Source organism: Cryptotermes secundus, unplaced genomic scaffold, assembly GCF_002891405.2.
Source record: "Cryptotermes secundus unplaced genomic scaffold, Csec_1.0 scaffold114, whole genome shotgun sequence".
Classification (NCBI taxonomy): Eukaryota; Metazoa; Arthropoda; class Insecta; order Blattodea; family Kalotermitidae; genus Cryptotermes; species Cryptotermes secundus.
Window position 1 is genome coordinate 15,147 of NW_019729208.1, and position 23,788 is coordinate 38,934.

General features: G+C 34.7%; 1 protein-coding gene across 4 annotated transcripts in view; it reads left to right on the plus strand.

The window, feature by feature from the left end:
- Window positions 1-14,836, plus strand: part of LOC111865361 (neurexin-3b-beta) — a 26,886-nt gene extending 12,050 nt beyond the window's left edge. The window contains exons 6-7 of one of the 4 annotated variants that reach the window (XM_023853314.2): window positions 1,575-1,736; window positions 13,065-14,836. In XM_023853314.2, the coding sequence (XP_023709082.1) occupies window positions 1,575-1,736; window positions 13,065-13,597 (695 nt within the window). In that variant the 3' untranslated portion in view covers window positions 13,598-14,836. Of the gene's footprint in view, window positions 1-1,574; window positions 1,737-4,406; window positions 6,230-13,064 lie in introns of those variants that run through there. The other 3 variants (XM_023853315.2, XM_023853312.2, XM_023853313.2) reach the window with 3 other exon arrangements.
- Window positions 14,837-23,788: the final 8,952 nt, after the last annotated feature.

The following is a 23,788-nucleotide window of genomic DNA, read 5'->3' on the forward strand; positions in this document are numbered from 1 at the left end:
TTTTAGGTTAGGCCCACTGGTACACTTGCAATAGTACAAATCAACTTACTAAAGATATAAAATAACACACTTCTTGTAGGTTAGGCCTACTGTACACTTACGAAAATACAAACAACTTATGTAAGATATAAATAACACTTGTGAAAATACAAATCGACTTCCTTAAGATATAAAATAACACACTCCCTGTAGGTTAGGCCTACTGTATACTTACGAAAATACAAATCAGTTTCCTTAAGACAAAGTAACACACTACTTGTAGGTTAGGCCTACCAGTACACTTATGAAAATACAAATCACCGTATTTAAGATACAAAATAACAAGTATGTTTACTAATTCTACTACTAATCTATATTAACAGAAAGTTAAGTTAAGAAAATGCAGTTTAGAAGCGTTGAGCGGAAGATCAGATACTAATAGCTCACAATATGGCGGAAAATGGCCACACACACACACACACACGCGCACGCACACGCACGCGCACGCACGCACACACACACACCAGCGTTTCAGAGTATTCACAAGTGTGCAACTGGCACTGAATATAAAACTTGTCAAACAACAGTCACAAGACAATCACAGATAAAATCGCAGAGACAGCAATTCGACCACAGTTAAAATCTAAACTGAATGCCTCAATTAAATAGATACAATGTTACACATAGAATTATACCAACAAGATAATTAGCAATACATAATAATTCTCCTTCCTTAACTTACACTTAATGTGTATAACCATGCCTACTGTGCGACATCCATCAGTCAGCATGCACTCCCCTTGTATTCCTTAGCGGTTGATCCCGACAGAAGAGCAAAAATTCATCAACAGTATATGATGGATTATGTATTAGGACGTCTCTTATTTCATTTATAAACTGTTTTTTATCATGTACTAAATTAGTTAAATAATCAGCTTAGTCTGTATATGAAAGGAACACTGTCCACTTACATCATGTGATATATCATTGTTTAAAAAAATGTGTTAACTCTTCAGTAGATGCCATATGGAGATGGAAAGAAAACACAAATGCCAAAAAGAAGAATTTATTTAGAAATAGTTTTAAGTGATTAGTTTATGAGAAGATTAGCTCTGTTGTGCTGATATGTCTACAACACAACATATTTTCATCCTTTTTAGCCTACTCTAGTTTCTTAAGGAAATAAAACAGTCTAATTGATCACCATGCTGTCTTTGTGTGTTTGTATGTCTACTCCTAAACCAGCTGACCAGTTTTCACGAAACATGGTATGAACATCATGTCAATGAATACCATTTGAACATCATACCTTTTAATTTCCTGCAAGTAGTGACAAGGTAGAAAGTTGTTAAATATTTCAATGATATTTACTGCCTCCATTTTTGAGGTAGAACCTTGAAGATGGAGGCAAATTTTGGTAACTTTCTACCATACTACATGGCATCACAACCCATAAGACAGTAATGTTCATATTCACTGCCATGAAAACCTCAGCTCTCACTTACTTGTCAAATTGTGCTGATAGATATACTTTGTACCTGAAAATCCTGGCAAAATTTTCTTGGCTAAAATTGATTATTGCTGTTTGTGTATAGGAGATGACCTTATTACACCAGTGTATGTTCCTCCTACAAGACCTCCAGCCACAACTCCCAAGGTGACCCCAAGTACGCAGTGTGATGATGAGGACTGCGTGACAGGCTCTGGGTCAGGTGAGATCACCACAGAGGATAACAATACAGGAACTCCTGAAAAGGGTAAGCTTAACTGTATACAACGTGCCCCAGTGTGAGGGAACAACTGAATGGAGCATGAGCCAGAGGGGATAACACACTGGTATGGATTGCTACAAAATATCATCCTTAGGTTTGGGGTCCTGTGTCTAATGCATAATTTTTGTTTTCGCAGTTTAGCTGTATCGTGTCTTGAAGCTGAAAAAGTTTTGGCATATCCACCACTTTTCTTCCAAATTTTCTTCCTGATCATTCAATCCCTTTCCACCAGATAGAACCACATTCCATACCCCCACCCTAACTCCTATTGTGAGAATTTTACGTTGGATCACATACTCTTCCCATTGTAGAGTTTCAAATCCCACATTCCTGCCATTACATCCATTGAATTACATTCTCCTTCTGCTTCATTCACCCTGAAGATGGTGGGTCAAGTGTATGCTTAAAACATTGGAACAAATTTAATGCACAATGTGGCTAAACACCTGAAGTTACAATTACACAAAAGCATGTTTTGTTTTTTGTATTGGTGTTAGGATCGAAGAAGATTGCAATTTTTGGAATGTAATAGTTCATTTGCTTACTAAAAAGTAATTGCATTTAATTTATAATACTGTGAAAGTGAGTTTGATTTGTTTCATTCTGGTCTGTCACACTAACAGTTACAAATATAAATCACTCTGTCCAATGTGACCTGTAAGTTTTTTACTCCATGAAAGCTTAACACCCTTACATGTTTCGGTCTCTGTGGACCATCTTCAGAGGGCAAACATCACTACAAATAGGAAACCACCATCACATAAGTTTTTACACATAAAGTACGTACAATTATATGCTACAACAAAAAGAACACTAGATAGAACATTTCACAAACACAGCAGTTTCCTGGGAATGTAAAGTTTTTTAAAAAATTGTATAAAATTTCTTGATGCCAATTAAAAGTTTTTTGGATTGTCAATAATTAAAATTCGTAAACCATGCAGGCTCGTGTTCGTCCTCCCATCGTCCCTCTTATATGGGGCAGATATTGTGCCACCTGGCTATCTTGATGTGGAGGTTCTTTATATCGTCCAGGGTTTGCTCGTGGCTGCTGTGCTGTTTTCACTGTTACAAATTTTAATTATTGACTATCCAAAAAACTTTTGATTGGCATCAAGAAATTGTATACAATTTTTTAAAAAACTTTACATTCTCAGGAAACTGCTGTGTTTGTGAAATGTTCTATCTAGTGTTCTTTGTGTTGTAGCATATAATTATACGTACTTTACGTGTAAAAACTTATGTGATGTTTGCCCTCTGAAGATGGTCCACAGAGACCGAAACATGTAAGGGTGTTAAGTTTCCATGGAGTAAAAAACTTACAGGTCACATTGGATGGAGTGATTTATATTTGTAACTGTGAAAGTGAGTTTTCAAAAGCTAATCGGACATATATAACCACTGGCAAAGATAACAGATAAATAAGCCTTTCCTCATTTGTTCATTTTGAAATTGTCTGATGGATGTACTTGTGATGCACTGCTTCATTTTAAACATCACATATAGCATAAATAACTTTTCACAAATACACATGACCATTTTCATTGGGGTTCCTGAGAAAAGTTTATTTCAATAAAATGGCGAGATACAGATATTTGTTTCAGATCTAAATGCATTGATGTCTGAAGAACAATTTACTATGCATGATGATCAGTGTGTTAATTTGGTTGGAGCAGAAAGAATATATTTCAAGATTTTTAAATTGGGACTAAGCTTACAGGAATAAAAATGGAAACAGTTTTATAATAGTTAAGTATTGTTATGTATAAAGGCATTTCATGTTAGTGACTCCGCTGTTAAATTTTATAAGTTTTAGTGAAGATGATAGTGAAGACTATCTGCTTAATATGATAGGTTCCAGAAGTAACTAAGAAACCCAACCAAAGTTAGCAGTTTCTCTATTGCAAGTTGAAAATGCTTTTTTCTGATGTTCAGATCAGGAAACATATTAAATGGAACCAAAATATTAACACCAATTATCTATTCACATTACATTAGTCAAAAAGATTTTGGTAACATAAAAGGACTTTTTCAGGTAATTCTCATATTCTGATTTTGAATGTGGGTACAAAAATTTCCCCTCATGTGACAGTTTTTTATTGAATTTTGAGCCTAAACAGTGCATTTTTCTATTTTGTGTTGTTCTTAGTGTTTGTATACACGTAATTTATGTCAACCATAATATTAATTAAGTTTCGTTTGTGAATAAATTTTATTCTCATTTTAATAACGTGAATATTTAAAATTGCATAATAGGTTATATTTACGGTATCTTGCATACAAGAAATAATGGAGGGTAACAAGGACACTGTACTTTTACAGTTTTCTGAGCAACATTTTCAAATATCAGGATACCTTTTTTAGTCAAAAATAGTATATTCTGACAATGTTTTCAGAAGAAAATGAAAATTTGTTGAGCTGTGTAACTAACTATTTTACTTACATCCTCCTCCTGCTGTCTCTCTCCCCTCCTTTTCTTTATTATTTTTAAATGGGACTTGTGCAAAACCCATTAAAATGTAATGCTATTTGTACTAATGCTGTATTATCTTATAAAATAGCTTGAATGCAAACCATTGAGCTGAGTCTGCTGTTAATGCTTCATAGTACTTACATTATGTGCCACATAAGGAAACAATAGTACTTCCTTCACAGTATCACCACCTCATAGCAGCACAATCCCAGATGGAACTTCCAAGCGTGAACCAACAGATTCCAGTACATCAGAAATTCCTCCTGGATTAGTCCCAAGTAGTGGTGTCAGTGCTGGTCCAAGTATGTCTCCATCGTCTACAAATGGCTACAGCACACCAGACAACTTTAGCAGTGGATCATCATCAACAACAGGTAGCAGTTCTGGCACCATTAGCACTTCCACCACCAGCACGGAACCACCACTGCCCCCTGTGATAATCCCTCTTACACCAAGGCCACCTAGACGCAAAGGTCAAGAGCACATCACCTCTGAGGCAGCTGAAAAAACAGCTCTCATCATCGGAATCATAGCAGGAGCTATGATAGCCATCATACTTATCATACTTCTCATCCTCAAATTTAAGGGTCGATCAGATCATTCGTATAAAGTTGATGAGAGCAAGAATTATCAACAGTCACAAGGACCTAACACTGCTCTCCTTGGAGCAGGTAATGGCCGGCAACGTCCACAGCAGATGAATGGAAATCTTAAGAACGGTAGTGACAAGTTCGGAAATAAAGCCACTAAGAAATGTGACGTGAAGGATGTTAAAGAGTGGTATGTGTAATAATCGTATACGAATGATATCGGTATCAGAAAACTTCATATCATTCTAAGTGTTATATTGTTTTGTGGCACCAGTGACAATGCCAGAATATAAATAGATAAAGTCACACAATGTGTAAATAGAACACGTGACTTGTGTACATCATTTCCTACAATTGTTGCAAACTGTGTGGAATTTTAGATGATTCCGAGCCAACTACCAGTTATATAAGACTGAATTAAGTTTCTTCATATCACAGACATAAAAGAGGAAATGTTAGTCATGTTGGCTGGTCTGCATATAACAGATAATTTTTATTGAAAATTACACTTATGATTAATGTGTTTCTTTCCAGTGTATAATTCTGTGAACATGACATTATGTTTTGCATGGTAGATCTAGTTCTGTTAATAGATGGAAAGCTAGGGAGCAACTACTTGTTCTAGTTCATCAAAAAGAGATAATCTCAATCATTGGACCAGAGAGTAGGCATCTCCCCTACTTTTCATTTGCCTGCAAAAATTGGTCCAGTTTCTGAAATGTTCTTATAACAGGTGATGGAAAAAGTCAAGAAGATGAGTAATCCCAAGTGTAATGTATCATTATCAGGACCCCTTAGGACTGTAAAATTACATTTAAATTTTTCATTAAATCTTCTTTTTGTGCCAAAAATGGAATCATTTATATATAATTATTGTTTGAGTAAGTGAATAAAGATGCAACATCTATACAAATTTAGCTGCTCTCTGTTGAGTTCTGAAGTTTTCATTGGTGTTGAAATTATGAGATGTTCCATAGCTGTCTATAATGTGTTTATTTCTGTTCTGTACTACGATATTTTGATGCTACATTTAACTCAACTAAAAGAGAAAAAGTTTCTTCATAATCAGAAAGTTTTCTTCATTGATTGTTGGCATACCTGTATAGCTCCCAGACTTGAAAAATGTTTGACATGGCTTTCTTATCATTTTTACTGAATAAGAGATTAGTTGCTATTGGAACATTTGTGAAACCCTATTAACATTTTGCTTGTCAAAGGCTATCCTTATTTGAAACAAGCCTTGTTAAAACTAAGAATGAAAACATAGCATGTAAACCACAGGTATTACAAGCTTTGCATTAACTGCAGGTATATGTGCGCAGTTACATGCAGTGGATTGGCTTAGTGTGGGGTGGAGTCCACCTGGGTTCACTCGGCATGGCAGCCTATTGTACCTGCCCAGGGTTATTATGATGATGGAGAATTTGGTGGAATGAAGATTGGCAGGGGAAATCGAAGTACTCGGAGAAAATCCACCCCAGCGCCACTTTGTCCATCACAAATCCCACTTGACCAGCCCCAGGATCGAACCCGGGCCGCCGCAGTGGGAAGCCAGCGACTAACCGATTGAGCAATGGTGCGACCTTACATGCAGTGGATTACATACCTGGTCACAGATTTACAAACTGTGAATGAGATTATATTTCAGCAGTGTCCTAAAGAAAGAAACAGAAAATGTGTATGAGTAAAATTCAATCTAGATACCTTTAAATAAAAAGCAGGCCCTCATCATATGAAATATAATTCTCATGAATTATCCACATGTGCAGAAAGAGAAACAGGACTGAATTAATAAAGAACACTTAATTCTTTATATTCAACTTAGACCATAGTTCACCCTCAATTAACAGTGACATAATTTTTGCAGTTGCAGTGTAGGATGTGGTTATATTTCATTACAAATTGGGTGTGAGATAATTTATTCCAAGACTACTGTAGAAAGATTTTAATGACATTGGTCAACCTCCACATATCCGGACATATTCACTGCTATAAGAATAGTATTGTGTGCATTTCAATTAAAAATTGGTTTCTCAATGCAACCAGCCACTAATTAGAATAATATCTCCTTGATTATGAATTTAAGTCACACATTCCCAACCTGACAGCTTTACTATGTGTAACTGATGCTTAAAACCAGAGAGATTTTACACAGTATAATATTTCATAGAAAGGTAATAATCATGTTTGTATTAACTGCCATAAATATTGTAACATGTTGCGCGACTGAGAACCCCCCTCCTCTCTCCTCTCCACGGTAACGTAGCGCTCCCCGCCACTCCCCTCCGCGGTGACGTCACGCGGTGACGTAACGCGCAACGCTAACGTAACCGTAATCAACGTCCTACTGTGACGTGGCACTCATTACGCCACAGGCAAGCACTGCAGCTATATAAGTGGATGCACAGTGCGTATCGATCAGTTCGAGTTCGAGTTCCAGTGTGGCTACCGCCGAAGACATTCCGAGTTATAAAGTAACAGCCAGCCGACTACAAGTTGGAGTATAGCAGCCGTCGCGGTAAGAAGATCCGGACGTGTGTGCGATTGTGTAATTGGGAGCGCGTGATACAGTGATACATAGCTCCCCTACTGTCAACGTGCAGACTACCGAAGGCAGAGTGAACTGATTTGCGCATAGGGTTATAAGTCGTGAAACCCCGCAACAGTGTCGACAGATTAATGCGCTTAGGGTTATAAAGTGTGAAACCCCGCAACTGTGTGATAAGTAATTGTAGCCGATATTGAGAGATTGTCAAATAAACCAGTTAACGAGCTCTACGGCGTCTTCGGTAACGCAAAACACGTTACACTGGTGTCAGAAGTGGGGTCAGTAACGAGTAAACACGTTACAATATGCATATCAGATCATTTTATTACAGTGGGTGATATTTTATCCTCTTAATAATTTTAATTTATGTGTTATTTTTACAAACTCAGAATTGGCTGTTACAGTACATTAAAAAATTTTACTTCCTATTGGCAGCTATTTTGCATGTTCTGTCTTTCAGCATACTTTCTATCATAACAGTAATCATCTTTGCATGTAGCAATCTAACTGAGCACAACTTTTAACACAGTATTTTTATCAATATCATGTTATACCTACATACATGAAGATATTTGTCATAGTAGGCTTCCTTCAGAGATTCGGTAACAAATCATTGAAAAGCAATGTGTACTACAACATTCATTGTTGATGGAAGATCATTATGATCTTCAACAATACTAATCTACATTAGCTGTTGGGAATGTTTTAATTTTCAATGTCATTTCTAGAATTTAGGAACAAATAAAAACAAAGAAAAACATAATAAACAAACTTATGACTAAAACTTACTTAATGGTTCAAAAATATAGAAGCAAACTCATACTTTCAAACTGAATGAGACATTTCAGATTCTGCCCTAACAGTGTTAGTACAAACTGTTAAGAAACTTGAACAGAAACTATTTGGTATTTCATTGCCCCATCGTATTCAAGACAATTTAAGGTGCTTATATTGCTGTCATCACTGTGGAATGTCAGACTTTTTTTTTTTTCAAAATATGTTTTAACTTTTACCTTGCCAAGAAAAGCATTTTGTATAGTGCATATGATTGCTACATTTGTTCATGTTATTGTCAATAGTTTCATGTACAAGGAACTGGAAATGTTTGTAACATATGTGTCTGCATGAAGTAAAATTGTTATTTATAAAATTCAAAGAGTCATAGAAAAGAAAGTGAAATGCAAAAATAACAAGTAAAATATAAGTACTATACTACTAAATGGTACGTTTTCATGATTATTTTGTGTTGATTTGATTCTGCTGTCCATGGACAAGGGAAGAGGAATAATGGATGCCTTTCCATGATAAGTCATGAGTTATGTTTATCTTCATGCTATCATCATACAACTGTCATTGTCATTATACATCTATATATAAAATTCCAGTTTATATTGTTACTAAAAAGAAGGTACGTCAGGACCTACAACACCATATTTCAAACTATGAATTGTAGTTTTGATGGAATACTAAGAAATTTCAGGGTGTCCTAAATTTTGTAAATGTTAATTGAAAATTATTGCTCAGCCAGTACATCAGGTGACACAGAATGAAACGTTAAAGATGTCAGTTTTGCATTCAAATTTCAAATAAATATGGATGGCAGGAAGTAAACATTTCTCAAGCTAACAAATGGTGTTATAAATAAACTGAAGGAAGAAGAAATGTGAATGAGAAAGAAAACAAGATATTTGATTTTATGGATCCGTAGTGTAATAACAAATGCAGCTCAATATTGGAGTGCACAAAGATGCCTGTAAGATAAGTGTTATGATGGAATTCAGTTCAAAACCAAAATAATATCGTGTGGGAGTCTATATGGGTGAAAGGGGAAGAGTATTGTTAATGTTAGCAAAGTTGATATTCTAGTGAGCAAAATCGTGAAATAGGAAATTAATATTATTATCTGAAATGTTGGAGATTTCTGTCTTCTTGAATGTGACAATATGTAGTCTGGTAGATAATTACCAACATTTTGGAGGAACCTGGTACCTCCATTTACCCTGAAGACAGAGGGCGTAGATTCCCTAAAAAAACTGGTAACTATATGTCTGATTTGTCCTAACCTGGCACGTTAACCTCACAGTATCACATGCATTATCTTAGTTTTTGTGTTGCTGCAATGCCAGTTTAGAGTGGTTCCAACTTTCTGCTCTGGGCTGCTGAAGGCACTTGTATGATATTGACCCTACTGTGTTTTCCTATATAATAAAGCGGTTTTATATTGAAATGGAGGAAATGGTATATAGTTGTTATATGTTGTTTGCACAAAGTACTTAACGGTTGCATAATGAAGTCATTTCACAAGATAAGTCTAAAGGTTTGTAACAAAAGATGTGTTTTCATACCGACAAATATGCTGGACATTTTCCATCTTGTTGTTTCACTTAAAGAAACGTGATGAATTGGAAGCTGCACTTGCTTCCATGATAAGATAAAAGTGTGAAACCTGGTCTATTGGATCTATTAGATGGATCATATCTGTCTCCCGGTATAGAGATAAGTTCTGCATAACAAACCCAGCAGAATGGTCAGAATTACTGAGTTTTTGCACCTTGTTCATCTGGTATTCTAAAAACTAGAGAATACAACGTTCTGGTAACAGCTCCAGGTTCAAAAACAGGTTTCTAATTTTTTAGAATACAGAACGATGAATAAAGTCCAAACACTCAGTAATTCGAAGTGTTATACACCTTTGTCAGAATTGTTTAGAATCTACCTGAAGAATAGGTTTCATACTTTTTGCCTTATCTTTAACTAAAACACGAAGATGGAAGAAGTCAATTATATATGTTGATTTAAGTAATATCATGTCAGGCCATGTTTATCTCAAATCTAGGGACAGAAATGGCATTTTGGAAGTAGATAAATGCGCCAGACAAGTAGGAAAGCCAAGGGAACGACTAACGCACATTAGAAGTAATCTCTGACAATGTAGACGTGTGAATTTGTTCCTAAATATACAATTTTTCGCAATTATATTTATGGTATCTTAGGGCACTGGAAATAGCTTCTTGAAAATGAAGCGCCCTGGAATTAAGCATACTGTGTCTACTCATGTGTGACCACATTTCCAGCCTTCCTTAAAAGATCAGAACTACTAATCGCTTTTTGATAAAATTTGGTGCTGGGGATCTCGACTAAAATCTAAATTTCGTTTGTATGAAGCAGATACGAACTGTGCTGTATATTAAGTTTAAGTCAACTTTTTTCATTTATAAATTTGAGATTTTTAGGTTGCAAAGACTGATACTATAGTCTTCTGGACTTTGACAACATGAAATTTTGTAGATGGATATCAACATTTCAGAGGAATATTGGTACCCATCTATCAGACTACATGATGCCTTATTTATTTACTTATTTATTCATTAATTTTATTTTTTTATCCTTTATTTAATAATCCTGTTATATTTTCAGACTTATAGTTTTGAATTGTAGGATTACTAGGGAATAATGAATATGAAGGCAGTGGTGGTAGCTTAATTTTAGGTAATATCCTAGAATTTGCCTGGATGGACTGAGGAAAACCACAAAAATCCGTAGTCAGAACAGCACATCTCTTGGCCAGGAGTTTAGACCAAGATATCCAGGAATGGTACCCACATGATGAAGATGTAAGGTTATAAAATGTAATAATCAAAAGGACTGGAGCATGAATATGCAGATTTTCTTAGAAGCAACTCAAAAATATAATAGACCTCATTAAAATTGACAACTTTGTTTTAAGCTTTTTCTATATGGTGAATACATAAGGAAAAATTCTTCCTGACTAAGAAGTGTGACTTGAGTTTCAGCAGTATATTTATTATTGCAATATATCATAACTCACTAGTAGCATTCATTTGTTATTCATTCTGGTGTTGAAGAAAAAATATGTGTTTTGCATAAGATTTATTGCTAAGCTAGTGAATATTAAGGTGATTCAATATATGTAAGATTTGCCATTGTCAGAATGGTGACTATCAAGTTTGCTGTCTTCCGAGATGTGATGATGCCCACTTCTGTATTTTGGGGAAAAACCATAACTGATAGGAAGAAGTAAATATATAAAATATTATTATCAAAGTTGTAAAATATTAAATATGCATATATATATATTTTTATCCCAAATACTCTATGGAAATCGGAAAAAAATATTCTTAAATGGCTTAACCATAAGTCTGTAAGTAATTTTTCAGGTTGTCTACTCTTGGGAAGAATCCTGGCTACACCCATGCTTAAAACACATTGTTGAAAGAATTATTTTTATGATATATCCTTTGTGATAACCTCTGTGGTTTAGTGGTCAGAGTTCCTGGCTACAGATCCAGAGGTCTTGGGTTCGATTCCTGGCGCTGCCAGATTTTCTGAGAAGTAGTGGGTCTGGTATGGGGTCCACTCAGTCTTGTGAGGAAAATTGAGGAGCTATTTCAAGGAAATAGCAGGTCTGGTCTAGAAACTCAAAATTAAACGGTGTGGGGATTAGTTGCACTGACCATGTGACACTCACTATCCACTAAAGTTGGCACTAACTTCACCGAGAAGTGGCGGCCTCTCAGTTGGTATAGTTCGCTTGTGAACTAGAACCACGGAGGTTGATTTGTTTGTTTTTTTTTACATACATCCTTTGCACAAGGTGAAAGCATATGGAGGACCTCATATCACTTCATTTGTCTGTCTAACTTAATGTTACAACTCTGACTCAAATCTACGGATGTTGACAAAATATAATTGTGGGGAATATACACTAAAAATGTCTTGACTATGTAATATGAATGCTGCTTTTCGTGATGGTACACTGAAACTGGAAGTCATTTCTATGAATTGATTATTTCAAGTATGCTAAATAGCATCCATATATATATATATATATATATANCTTTTTAGAAAATATGCATTTCTGATATTGTATAGTAAACAAAATTTTGTATATTCACAAAATTATTAGTTAATTTCTCTAAAATAGCATTTTTAAAGAATTTTGTATTAATTTTGTCACCTGAATTAATCAATGAGAAACATTGCTTCAGAAAAACCTTGTTTTATACTAAGGTGGGACAACTTATTTCTCCTATATTTGTTGCTGTCAATTAAATTGCACATATATTGCTTTAGATTCCGAGGATTAAGTTAAAATTACATAATATATTAACACAAAATGGTGTAAATTATGTACATGTAGAAGGAAATCAACTTCAAAGTAGTGACTGAAATTGACTTACTGTTTCATCAATATCATTCTAGCTTTTGAATGTATATTATTTTTAAATAAATAACTTAAATTGTCCACTGAGTTTTAAAATTTCACAGTTCACGCTCAGAATTATAGACCTCATGTATATACTGTCACAGTTGAACTGCTAGCTATTCGGAAATTTCAGTATTTTTCTTTTAAAATTCAGTCCATAACCAATGCCAGTATTGTTTCATTTTAAAGACTTCATTGGGTTTGTTAATCTGTTTATCTGCTTGTCAAATAAAAAACAATATTTAATATCCTGAAAATATATTCTTTGTGTTTCCTGTAATTTTGGATGAAAACTCAGCATAGTATTCAATCCAGGTCTTAGTCTATGCATGATTGTCTCAATAATAAAAGATATATGTGATTACGTTAGAAAAAAAATGTTCATGCATTAAAGCATAAATTTATGTATTGCATGTTATCTTAAGAACTCACATATAACATTCTACATAAGGGGACAATATTACTTGTTCCACAGTATCCGCATCTCATAGCAGCACAAATCCGTACTCCAGTACTTCAGAAATACCTCCTACATCTACAAGTGGGTACAACAGTACTGGCAACATGAGCAGCAGGCCATCATCAGCTGAAGATAGCAGCCCTGGCACAAGTAGCACTTCTTCCACCACCAGCACTGAACTTTCTTTGCTTCCCATACCATTACCTACACCGCGACAGCCTAACCGCAAGAACCGTGATCGCATCTCATCTGAAGCAGCTGAAAATACAGCACTAATCATTGGCATTATAGCAGGAGCTATGATCGCCATTATTCTAATAATCCTCATCATCTTGAAATTTAAAAATAGATCTGATGGTTCATACAAAGTGGATGAAAGCAAGAATTATCAACAATCACAAGGACCTAACACTGCTCTTCTTGGAGGAGGTAATAGCCAACAACGTCCGCAGCAAATGAATGGAAATCTTAAGAATGGAAGTGACAAGTGTGGGAATAAAGCTGCTAAGAAACGCGATATCAAAGATATTAAAGAGTGGTATGTGTAATATCCAGTCATAAAGGACAGTGGTATCAGCGCATGTCATATCATTATAGATGTTGCATTTTTAATGTTCTGAGCCCACAACTAATAATGCTGATGTCAAAAGGCTATCAGTATGTTTTAAAACGGTTTTAAAAGGCAAAATGATATAACAAAAGAACTAAATGGAATTTGTTTGTCATTTCCAAGAATTGTCAGAACATTTGTGGAAGTTTAAGGGGACTCCAAGCCAAACTGCTGACCTGTGTAAAGACTGAATCCTCTTTGTGCTGAATCTGTACTTTCTCCAGCTTGCAGAACTTGAAAGAAATAATTATATATAATCCAGTTTTAAAAAACTTACTGTATGAAAATAAATTAGAAATATTTCAAGTTTCTCAGTTTGAAAGGTTTTATAGTGCTATAATTGGCTGAAACTCAGTGAATATTAACTCTCTGTAACCCAGATTTGAGCAGATGTCAGTAAAATATTTCAGACTGCATAATATTGAACCTGTTTACACAATCATATTCAAACATATTCAGTTAAAAAATGCAATTTTACAAAATATTTCACATCTACTTGGCAGCAAACTAATTCAGGAAAATATTTGTTCCTGGGAATGTATGTGCCCACACTTAACTGTGCAGTAAGAACATATGTTCATTTCATGCATATAGAAGTAATTTTAGTGAATAAAGTGCTGATACAAATGTATGTTCATGAAGTTTATTTCGATATTTATGCACATACATTTACATTAAACCATACTATAAAACTGTCTTTTATTATCTGCAAAATTGCCACATTTTCCTAATCAGTAATAACTATTAAGTATTATACGAACAAGTTATTCAGAGCAAGTAGAGGGAATATGATGAGACCTTTTTTTCAATAACTTCTCTTTCTTTATAAGTTTCAGTGGAAGGGCATTATTATGTACTAAATCCTGCAGTGTAGTCTATTTCCTTTGTGAGAAATATTGTATTGGTAGGATTTGATTACTCTGGTAAAGAAATATGGTTAAATCTGGAAAATTTCTGTTCATATACTTCCACAGATATTCTATGAACTGTCATAACATAGGAAAATATTCATTTATTAATTTTTTATATACCTTTCTACCATGTGTCGTTATCAGTACAGTGGAGTTTGTGATATTATCTACTATCCATGAAACAAGAAGTCAGTTAAGTTCTCATTATGTATCTAACATGCTTAAAATCATCTCTTTACAATAAAGTGAACGAGTGGAATGGCAAATTTTGTGGACGTTTCATTGAAGTTATTTCCAGTGTCAGTTCTAAAATTCACAAGCAGTACAAACAGGTAAATCAAAATTTGCCCATAAAAAGGTGTACCTTGAAAACAGATAAAATGTAATGATACATTTTATTATATATATATCATCACACAGTACATACTTTGAACATTCTTATGAATGACAAAGTGGTAGCTGATGAAGAAATGTTATAATGAATTATAAATTTAAACTTGTTATATCAGTGAAAATTTCAGACAAGTGGATTTTGTTATTGGAATTACAAATGACAAGAAACTTAATCAAATAATACAAGAACAGATTAATGCCTTATCCTCAGTTTATATGTGTGTGTGTCTATATATATATATATATATATATATGATACATGGGAGTTATGAGCTCACAGTGACATGAGAAACAGATTAGATTGCTGAAGATATACTTGAAAAATAATGGGTGTAAACATTGAATGGATTATTTATATTAGAATTATTGTCTTCTGGGATCTGATTCCAGTGGATGCCAAAAATTTGAAAGAACCTGCTGCCTACATCTTTGGGATATAAGACAGGAGAAGTACATTCCTAAAAAAAATGTTTTTAAATATCCAGCAAACTACATGGCATCATGTTCCAGAAAACATTATTCTTCATAGTTACCGTCATGAGATCCTAAAATCTCAGAAAAATTTGTATCATTAGTTAGATAAAATTATTGCACCTGCCTATAGTCTCAGTACATTGTTTATCATTTTTGTTATAGTCATTTCTGCTGCAAACTACAGGAATATGCATGGAACACAGAGAAATTATGTAGAAAGTATCATTTGGAAAATTGAAAGGAAAGCGAAATGATAGTATAATTTGACAAAATTAAGTAGTACAAGCATCATAATAAAGTTCAATCAGTCGTTTAGGTCTTTCCATAATATCAACAGGCAAAAGTGGTCCCAGGAAAGGATTTTATTGGCAGATGGGACAAATATGACAATGTGTTCATATGTGCCCCCAGAATCAAATTATGGATATGTATACTGGTGTTTTATACACACAACACTAGTCAGCTCTCAAGACCCAGTGATATGTCAACTGAAAAGTATTCAGAAACACTGAGCTAAGTAATTATATTGTATTTTTTGCATTTGAGGTTCTCAGAGTGGTGAATATGAAGAGTAGTATGTTCTGGGATGTGATGCCATGTTGTCACGCTGTGTTTGCTGCTTAAGTTTTGTCAGTTGCTTGTGTGTCTTACTCTTCAACCGTGAAGATGGAGGCAGTATGCACCTCTGAAACATCGGTAAGCTTCTATCAGACTGCATGGTTTTACATGCCAGAAGACAGTATTCTTTGAAGTCACTGCCATGAGAAATTCAAATCTAACATATCTCAAAATCCATTTATGAAAACACATTGATCACACTTAAAATAGTTCTTTCCTGTGTAATATCTCTGACTTGTATTTGAAATGTCCGTAGATAAAAGAATGATTCTCCTCCTTTTTTCTAAACAAATTTCAGATCAGGATTTTGAAGTATCTACATCTGCTCCCTCTCCTTTCCTTCCCTGTCTATCTTTCTTTCTTCTCAGAAAAATCAGACACTTGTGACTGCCTTTGTTAACAAATTTATGAGAAAATATAATTTCATTTATGAACCTACATACAGTATTTACAGATAAAATACCGTATTTACGTATGTATAGGCCACAGCACAATTTTCAGACAAATTATAGAAAAAATAATTTTCTTGGAATATTATTTCAGGAGTAGAAATTATTCCGAAATTTGGTAACGTTAATTTTTTTTTAAATGAAGTGTGATTTCGAATATAAGCCGTACCCCAGTTTTCCTCTTGAATTTTTGGCAAAAAATGTGCGGCCTATACATGCGTAAATACGGTATCTAGCCTGGCCATTATTATATTATACAGTTATACGATAAACAGAAACCATAAATTTTATTCGTGCTACATAAGAAGATAAATATATTATTTATAGAACTGTAACAAATATTATTATTCCATCTACATCCAGATGTCATGTTTAACTGTATGTAATTCTTGCTAACAAAAATACTCAAAGTAAATTGGTGCATACATAATAAAGAAGACAGATCAGCCAAAACTAAGCATTTCCATGCATATTGTGGTTCAGTCATTTAATGTGTGGTTTGTTGCTTGAATGAAAATAACAGCTTTACAAACTGAAAAATGTAGAGAACTATTACTATTCATCAAGAACAAAATAATACTTGCAGTGTGGTTACAGATGGATTGAAAAGAAATAACGTGAATAGTTTTTGTAATCACCACTTAGAAACTGGAAGTGAAGTAACAAGAATGTGATAGGTGACAACTTTTGGTGGTATTTCATGAGAGAATAATTATGTAAATCATGAAAGTTAAAATACGGGTGAAAGTCAAGTTACTGTTTGGCAAGCAAAAATGATATTTTAGTGTGGGAAGAACATTACATGGATAATGTTTCAGCTGAGTAGGATTCTTTCTTCCCTTACAGCTGATGACAGGAAAGAATCCAGTTCCCCTAACATTGTGTATATCAAATATACCCAAGCAATTTACATTATCCAATATAGTATTCATATAAAGACATATTTAATTTTACTTCATTAATCAGCAAATGGTTAATGTAGATTACAACTTCACGTTACTTAAAAAACGTAAACCAATTTCCTACTGCACAGTATGGCGTGAATTGTTTTGAACTTACATCGACATATAATGAACATCGTTGTTTCAGTGGCACTTAACAGTTTGACAGAGGGCATATATATAAACAAGTGAAGGCTAAAGTCACAAATTTAATACATTTAAATCTGTCAAATATTCTTAGGCCTTCTGGTACGATGTTCCCTTCCTACACTATGATTTGTGAGTGGAACTTGTGATTTAGGATGTTTCTGTAATGACAGGACACTTGAAACCTTTTTCAATGATCAGCTAAAATGGTACATTGTAACTGTTGATTTATGTAGCTCTTATTATAAAGAAGAACTGGACAAAGTTCAAAACACACCACGAAGTAGTCAAATATGCCTTCCCTTCAAGTCTGTTCAGTGTCTGTTAACCTATTCATTTGTATATGGCAGCAATTTCCATCTCAGTTCTCTTGACATATCTTAAAAAACTGTGAAATATGTATTACAGTTAAGGTAATGGTTTATGACAGTGAAGTAGACTGTTTTTCTTTTCTCCACAGCACTAACTTCCTGCATACAAATATAGTTGCAAAACTAAAGAAAAAATAAAAGGCAATATGTTTTCATTGTACATTGGTTATACATCTGTAACTTGCAGTTTATTTAATATTACATATTAATTTTATTTAAAATTAATTCAGAACTGTTTTTATTTTCAAAATGAAAAAATTATGTAAAATGCTGCCTGTATCTTCTATTTCTTTACTATACCAAACACCCTGCGCAGTTCAACCTAACCTGGCACATTGAACTTCCAATATCATTTGCATTGTCTCATATTTTTCATGTATTCTTGGAGTCCCAATTTAGACTAGTTCTGACTTTCTACTCTGGGTGGCAGAAGGCACACATGCGATATTGTACCATATTGTGTTGTTTCTGTAAAATAAAACAGTTTTCCAGTAATATTGAAATGTTATCTGGTTAATTAATCTGGAATGGTAATGATACATAGGGAATATTTTTTGTGCTGAATGTGTGTTATATATTCTTCTCTGCCTTTGGAAAACAATAGCCCTAGAAATGCCTATGTGCACCACCCTGTAGTTAGTTAGTTATTGGAGAGGGTGGGTTTCCCCATGCGCTGAGACCTGTATTGGTCCATTATGCTTCCCTCTATGATTTCTACCAGTCTCTATATCCTACCAGTACTGGTGCTTACCATCAGTCCTGCCCAGCCAGCCAGCCAGACCGGCTCTACTAGCTGAGAGGTATCTATAATGCTTCCCCCATCTACCAGAGGTATTAGAGACTGCTGTTGGGCGGGAAACGTCCGTTAATTTGGCTCAGTGACCTTTGGAGATATGAGGTTCTTTCACGTGCCGTAAAGCTACGACACGGGACCCACGGCTTAAAGTCCCTCCCGGAGGACTTGTTCCCTGAATTTTTCCGCCCTTAAAAATTCGACGACCTCCGCCGGGTATTTGAACCCGCGTACTACGAGTCATGAGGTGGGAACGTTACCTCTAGACTACGGAGGCCGCTGCATCACCCTGTAAGTACTTCTTTTAAAAATTAAGGTGAAGATTTTAGTAGAGATTTTACAAATTTCTCGGTGTTTTGTAATGGCTTTGTCTGGATATAAATATTCTTGCACAAATTCACATGAAATCCAAACTTAGGACTATTTCAGCCATTCAGCTTTGAGGCTGGTGTTGATACAGGAATTTGTTGCAATGTTTTTTCTTCACATAAATTTTACATTTCGAGGGATTTATTCATATATACTGAAATATTCTCCATTAGAATTATAAACCACATAGGTGCTACATTAAGACTATTCTCTCATGTTTAAATTTGTAGCACCCATTCCTATCTGATTGTGTTGTTCCGTAAATTATTTTTTTTTTATTTACTGTTAGTGGCTTGGGACTAAGTCCCTTGTACTGCGGCCACTTCTGGCCTATTGTACCAGCCCCAGATGATAGGCGAAGGTGATGGTGGAGCAATTGGTGGAATGAAGATTGGCAGGGGAAACCGAAGTACTCTGAGAATCTGCCCCAGTGCTACTTTGTCCACCACAAATCCCACTTGACCAGACCCCGGGATCGAACCCGGGCCGCCGCGGTGGGAAGCCAGCGACTAACTGCTTGAGCTATGGCGCGGCCACTTGTTCCATACGTAATAAGCACATACTAGTTAGTACATGACAGTCTCTGATTCACAGGAATTTCAAAGTGAGAGTGTATTGTCGCCTATATATCCTGTGAGTTTACATGTTCTTTAAAAGGGTCAGCGTAGCCCTTAGGTTTCTGTGGCTCTGGTTTAATCTCAGGTGAGTGCATGTGGGATTTGTGGTACACAAGATAGTACTGGTGCAGGTAAAGTAAAAAATATCCGTAAGCTAGACGCTGGGGACGATTTTTGGCATGTTCGCAACGAAAAGTTACAAAAATGTGTCCATTAGCTTGGTAATACCTGTCTGTCAGTATATAGCAACTTTAAAATCGCTGAACGTGTTTTCATGAAACTCTACTTCTGGGACTTCATCAAAATCAATCGACACATTCCGATCTCAGTTAAAATCGGTTCGTAACAAACATTTTACATGAAAGACTACATGCAAACCTGCTTGCATCTCGAGGGTAGCTCGGTAAATACACATTGCAATAAAGAACGTTTTGAACAAAATTTGTACTGAAAAAATGTAAGAAATAACCGGTATATACCCAAAATTTTTTTTTTAGAAATCACGTGGTTTTGATGATAAATACCACGCGTGTTTTATGTTGTGTCATCTAATAATTCGAGAACCGATTAAATTAAATTTTATATTTGAGGTTCATGCACGAATTCATCGAAACATTTCAAATTTCATATCTATCGACTCAGTGAAAATTATACTTTTCATAAGGGCCATATATTCGATGACAAAAGTATTTAGTTATTTATGCATATGATTATCTAGCTTTGCAAAAAAATATTATTTTCATTTTATTTCACGCAAAGACAAATTGTCCGTGCTAAAATTTAAACCATTAATTACTCACCAGATGGCATGGAATGCATGGACGTAGTTTGTAGGGTTTGTTGGGGTTGGGAAGGTAGACATTCGTAGAGGGCGTAGAGAGCGTATAGAAGTGGCTGTTTAAACGTGTTAGAGAGGAGGTAATAGATCTTCTGAATAATATAAGATGCAGCCTGTGCAGGGAGAGTTCTTCAAAGATCAAACGTGTTTCCAGAATACGTGAGTACAAGACAATTTAACACTTTACTGAAAAGTGTTGTATCTCCAATCTGTGCCCTGTGAGGAAATGTAGAGTATCATGTGTCCATTCCTTTTCCTGACTGAACCTAACTTAAAACTTAGTTATTTTTACGTAACTTCTCGCAGAATTAAGATTTGTATGTATTTGGACTTTTTTATTAAAACTTTGCACATTTTACGGTAAATTCTAATATGCGAAAATCATCAGGAGACACTGATTGGGGTACACCCCACCCTTCTGATGTTAGGCATTCCCGTTTTCTGAAATAATGCAAACAGAAGGTTAGGATCACGGTTTTTACAATGAACTTGTATTACTGACAGACTGGTAGGGGGGGGTTGAATATTGTTCCTCTAGCACAGCTGCAAAATCGAATATAAGGACACTTTCTTTAAATTATTTAAATACTTTCATACACAGAACACAAAGGAAATTGCATGAATTTTAATTAAATACTAAATATAGCTTTTTCACATTGCGTTGATTTCGCTGTCAAAATTTGCTATTATCCTACTGCAAATTCTTACAGTATTTATGGTGTTCACTTACAGCATAGTGAACAATTACTTATAAATTTTTCATGCACAGGATTTTGATGTAATTACATGAGTCTTACTAGCAAGACATAATATCTGTATTTAAACATATTTCCATATATAACAAATACAGATCAATTCACAGGATATTTTAGGTTATGTAAACTTGGATGACTGTAGTATTTATTATATTATGTTTTGTAATAAACAAAAAGTATTTGACAAATACAAATGGCAGTGAATTACTTCTTATGGATTGAAGCTTAAACAATATTTGTTTTATATTATTGGTAAGGCCTTTGATTGTTTATAAGAGATACAAATAATTTTGTTAGTGGTGTTTATATTATCTTTTCTTGTGCATTCCTCACAATTTATCCATCTTTGGTAATGTTTTCTATCAGAGAATTTATGCAGTATATTGATAAAAGTGTAGAGGATTATAGCAACTAGTTTGCAGCCCTGTATCATGAAGCGATCTTGATTGGCAGTAGAGCATGCTTTGGATGAGTGAGTTGGTAGATCATTTGTACTACTGAAATCAGAACTTCTGGTATAATTTACATACATTTATTTATGGGTCATCTCTTCTCTGTTAAACAATTTTAGGAGTTTTATCTTTTCAGAATTCAAGCAAGCTTATTTCTTGCAAACCGTTTGTTATGATATCGATATCACTAGGTAATTTCACAAAATTATTTTCATGTGGTTCAGGGATTATTTTCTACATTTGTCCAGAAAATAATAGGTTTTGAAAGCTGTTTGTGTCAGTTTGTGGACCAAGCACTGAGTCATTTTGAGTAAACCTGGAATAAACACTGTTGTAAGTGAATGTTTTGTCACAACACGTGATTCAAACCATTCCATATTGAGAAGGTATCTTTATTAATATTTCATGATTAACACAGTTAAAAGCCCTTGCAGTATTCATACATTGTCCACACTACATGAAGTTTAGTTTTATGAGCCTACAGCATTTCATGGGTAATGAATGGATGAAGGAATGAATAGATATTTTCTAAAATCAAATTTTTCATTAATTTATATGCTCTTAAATACATATATTGGATTATTTTTTGTGCAGAATTTTCTACACTGTTTCGGAAAACACAGGAAAGAAAGAAAATGGGCTGTTGATTTGAGTTTTAAGAAGTGTCTCATTTCTTGAACAGAGGTTCCATTTGGAGACTTCAATTTGGTGATTTCTATAGCAAAAAGTGACTATGCAGACAACCAGAAGATTTGCTTACAGTAGTTGAGCAGGTCTTTGTTACTTTAGTAGATACACGTACTTGGTAACATCCACACAAGTTGATATTCGTAAGAAAGTTGACAATATTGATAATTTCAGTTGTAGGTATGGGTACAGGGCTAATATCTGAATATTGTCTTGGGAATACCTTATTTATTATGACCGAATTATTATTGGTTCCAGCGGCAGATGAAATATTGTCATAATATTTGATAAAAGCACTTCATGATTAATTGTGAATATGTAATTTCATTATTATTGACTTAACTATATATCTTGATAATATTTACAGATTAATTTTTCTATAAAATTACAGATAGTTTTATTTTAGCATCCAAGTCCATTATTTATTTAACGTAGTACAGTTATCTTTCTTCTAAATATTATTTTTTAATATCTTGTAGCATTTTTTGGAACATATTGAAGTGTTTAAAAATTGCTATTCCATCTGTAAGTGAAAGTTTCTCTTTTATATTTATATAATATTCTAATTCCTCAATGGCAATTTTATCTGATGTTTGTGCTTTTAATGTCATGCTTCTCTTCAAACAAAAGAAAGGTGTTTTGTAAAATTACATTTTCCATCTGTAGTTTATCTACTAGAGATAGAATCATTTCTTATTTTATTCTTTATTGAATGTTTCAATCAGATTTAGTCTTCCCTTTAATCAGGCTTTTTCAGAGGTACGACAAATTACATGTTTACAATTCTCATGACGTTGCCCATATATTGAATTCTCTTGTAAAAGTAACTGTAGTTAAGGGAATTTAAAGATTTTAATAATAAGTTAAGTGTACGGATATTATCGTCTTCAGTTAGGTCGTGAAATATCGTGTGGAACTCTCCGAATTCGTTTCTTTTCTTGTTAATATCGTGCACCCATATTCGCTTTGGCTGATCCTCTTGTAGCATCATAGCTACACAAATCGTTTCTTCTTCCGAAGACGAGTCGGTCATTGCAATATTCTGTACAACATGGAGCGCAAGACTGCACGAAAGCGGACTTGGTTCAACTTGGGGGGGTAAACGTAGTGGGTAACAACTTTGGTGGGGGGAATGCTTTCGGTCCCGTCTCTGACGCTGCACGCCTGCAGTGGGCGCACTCGCTGCAGACATACTACAACGGCACTGCACTGTTCTGCTAACCATACTGCTCTAGTGGGCGAGAAGCTTTACCGTCGGCGAAAGAGCCCCAGGTACCCTTTAAACTGGAGGCTGAGTAGGCTCTAGAGCCGGTT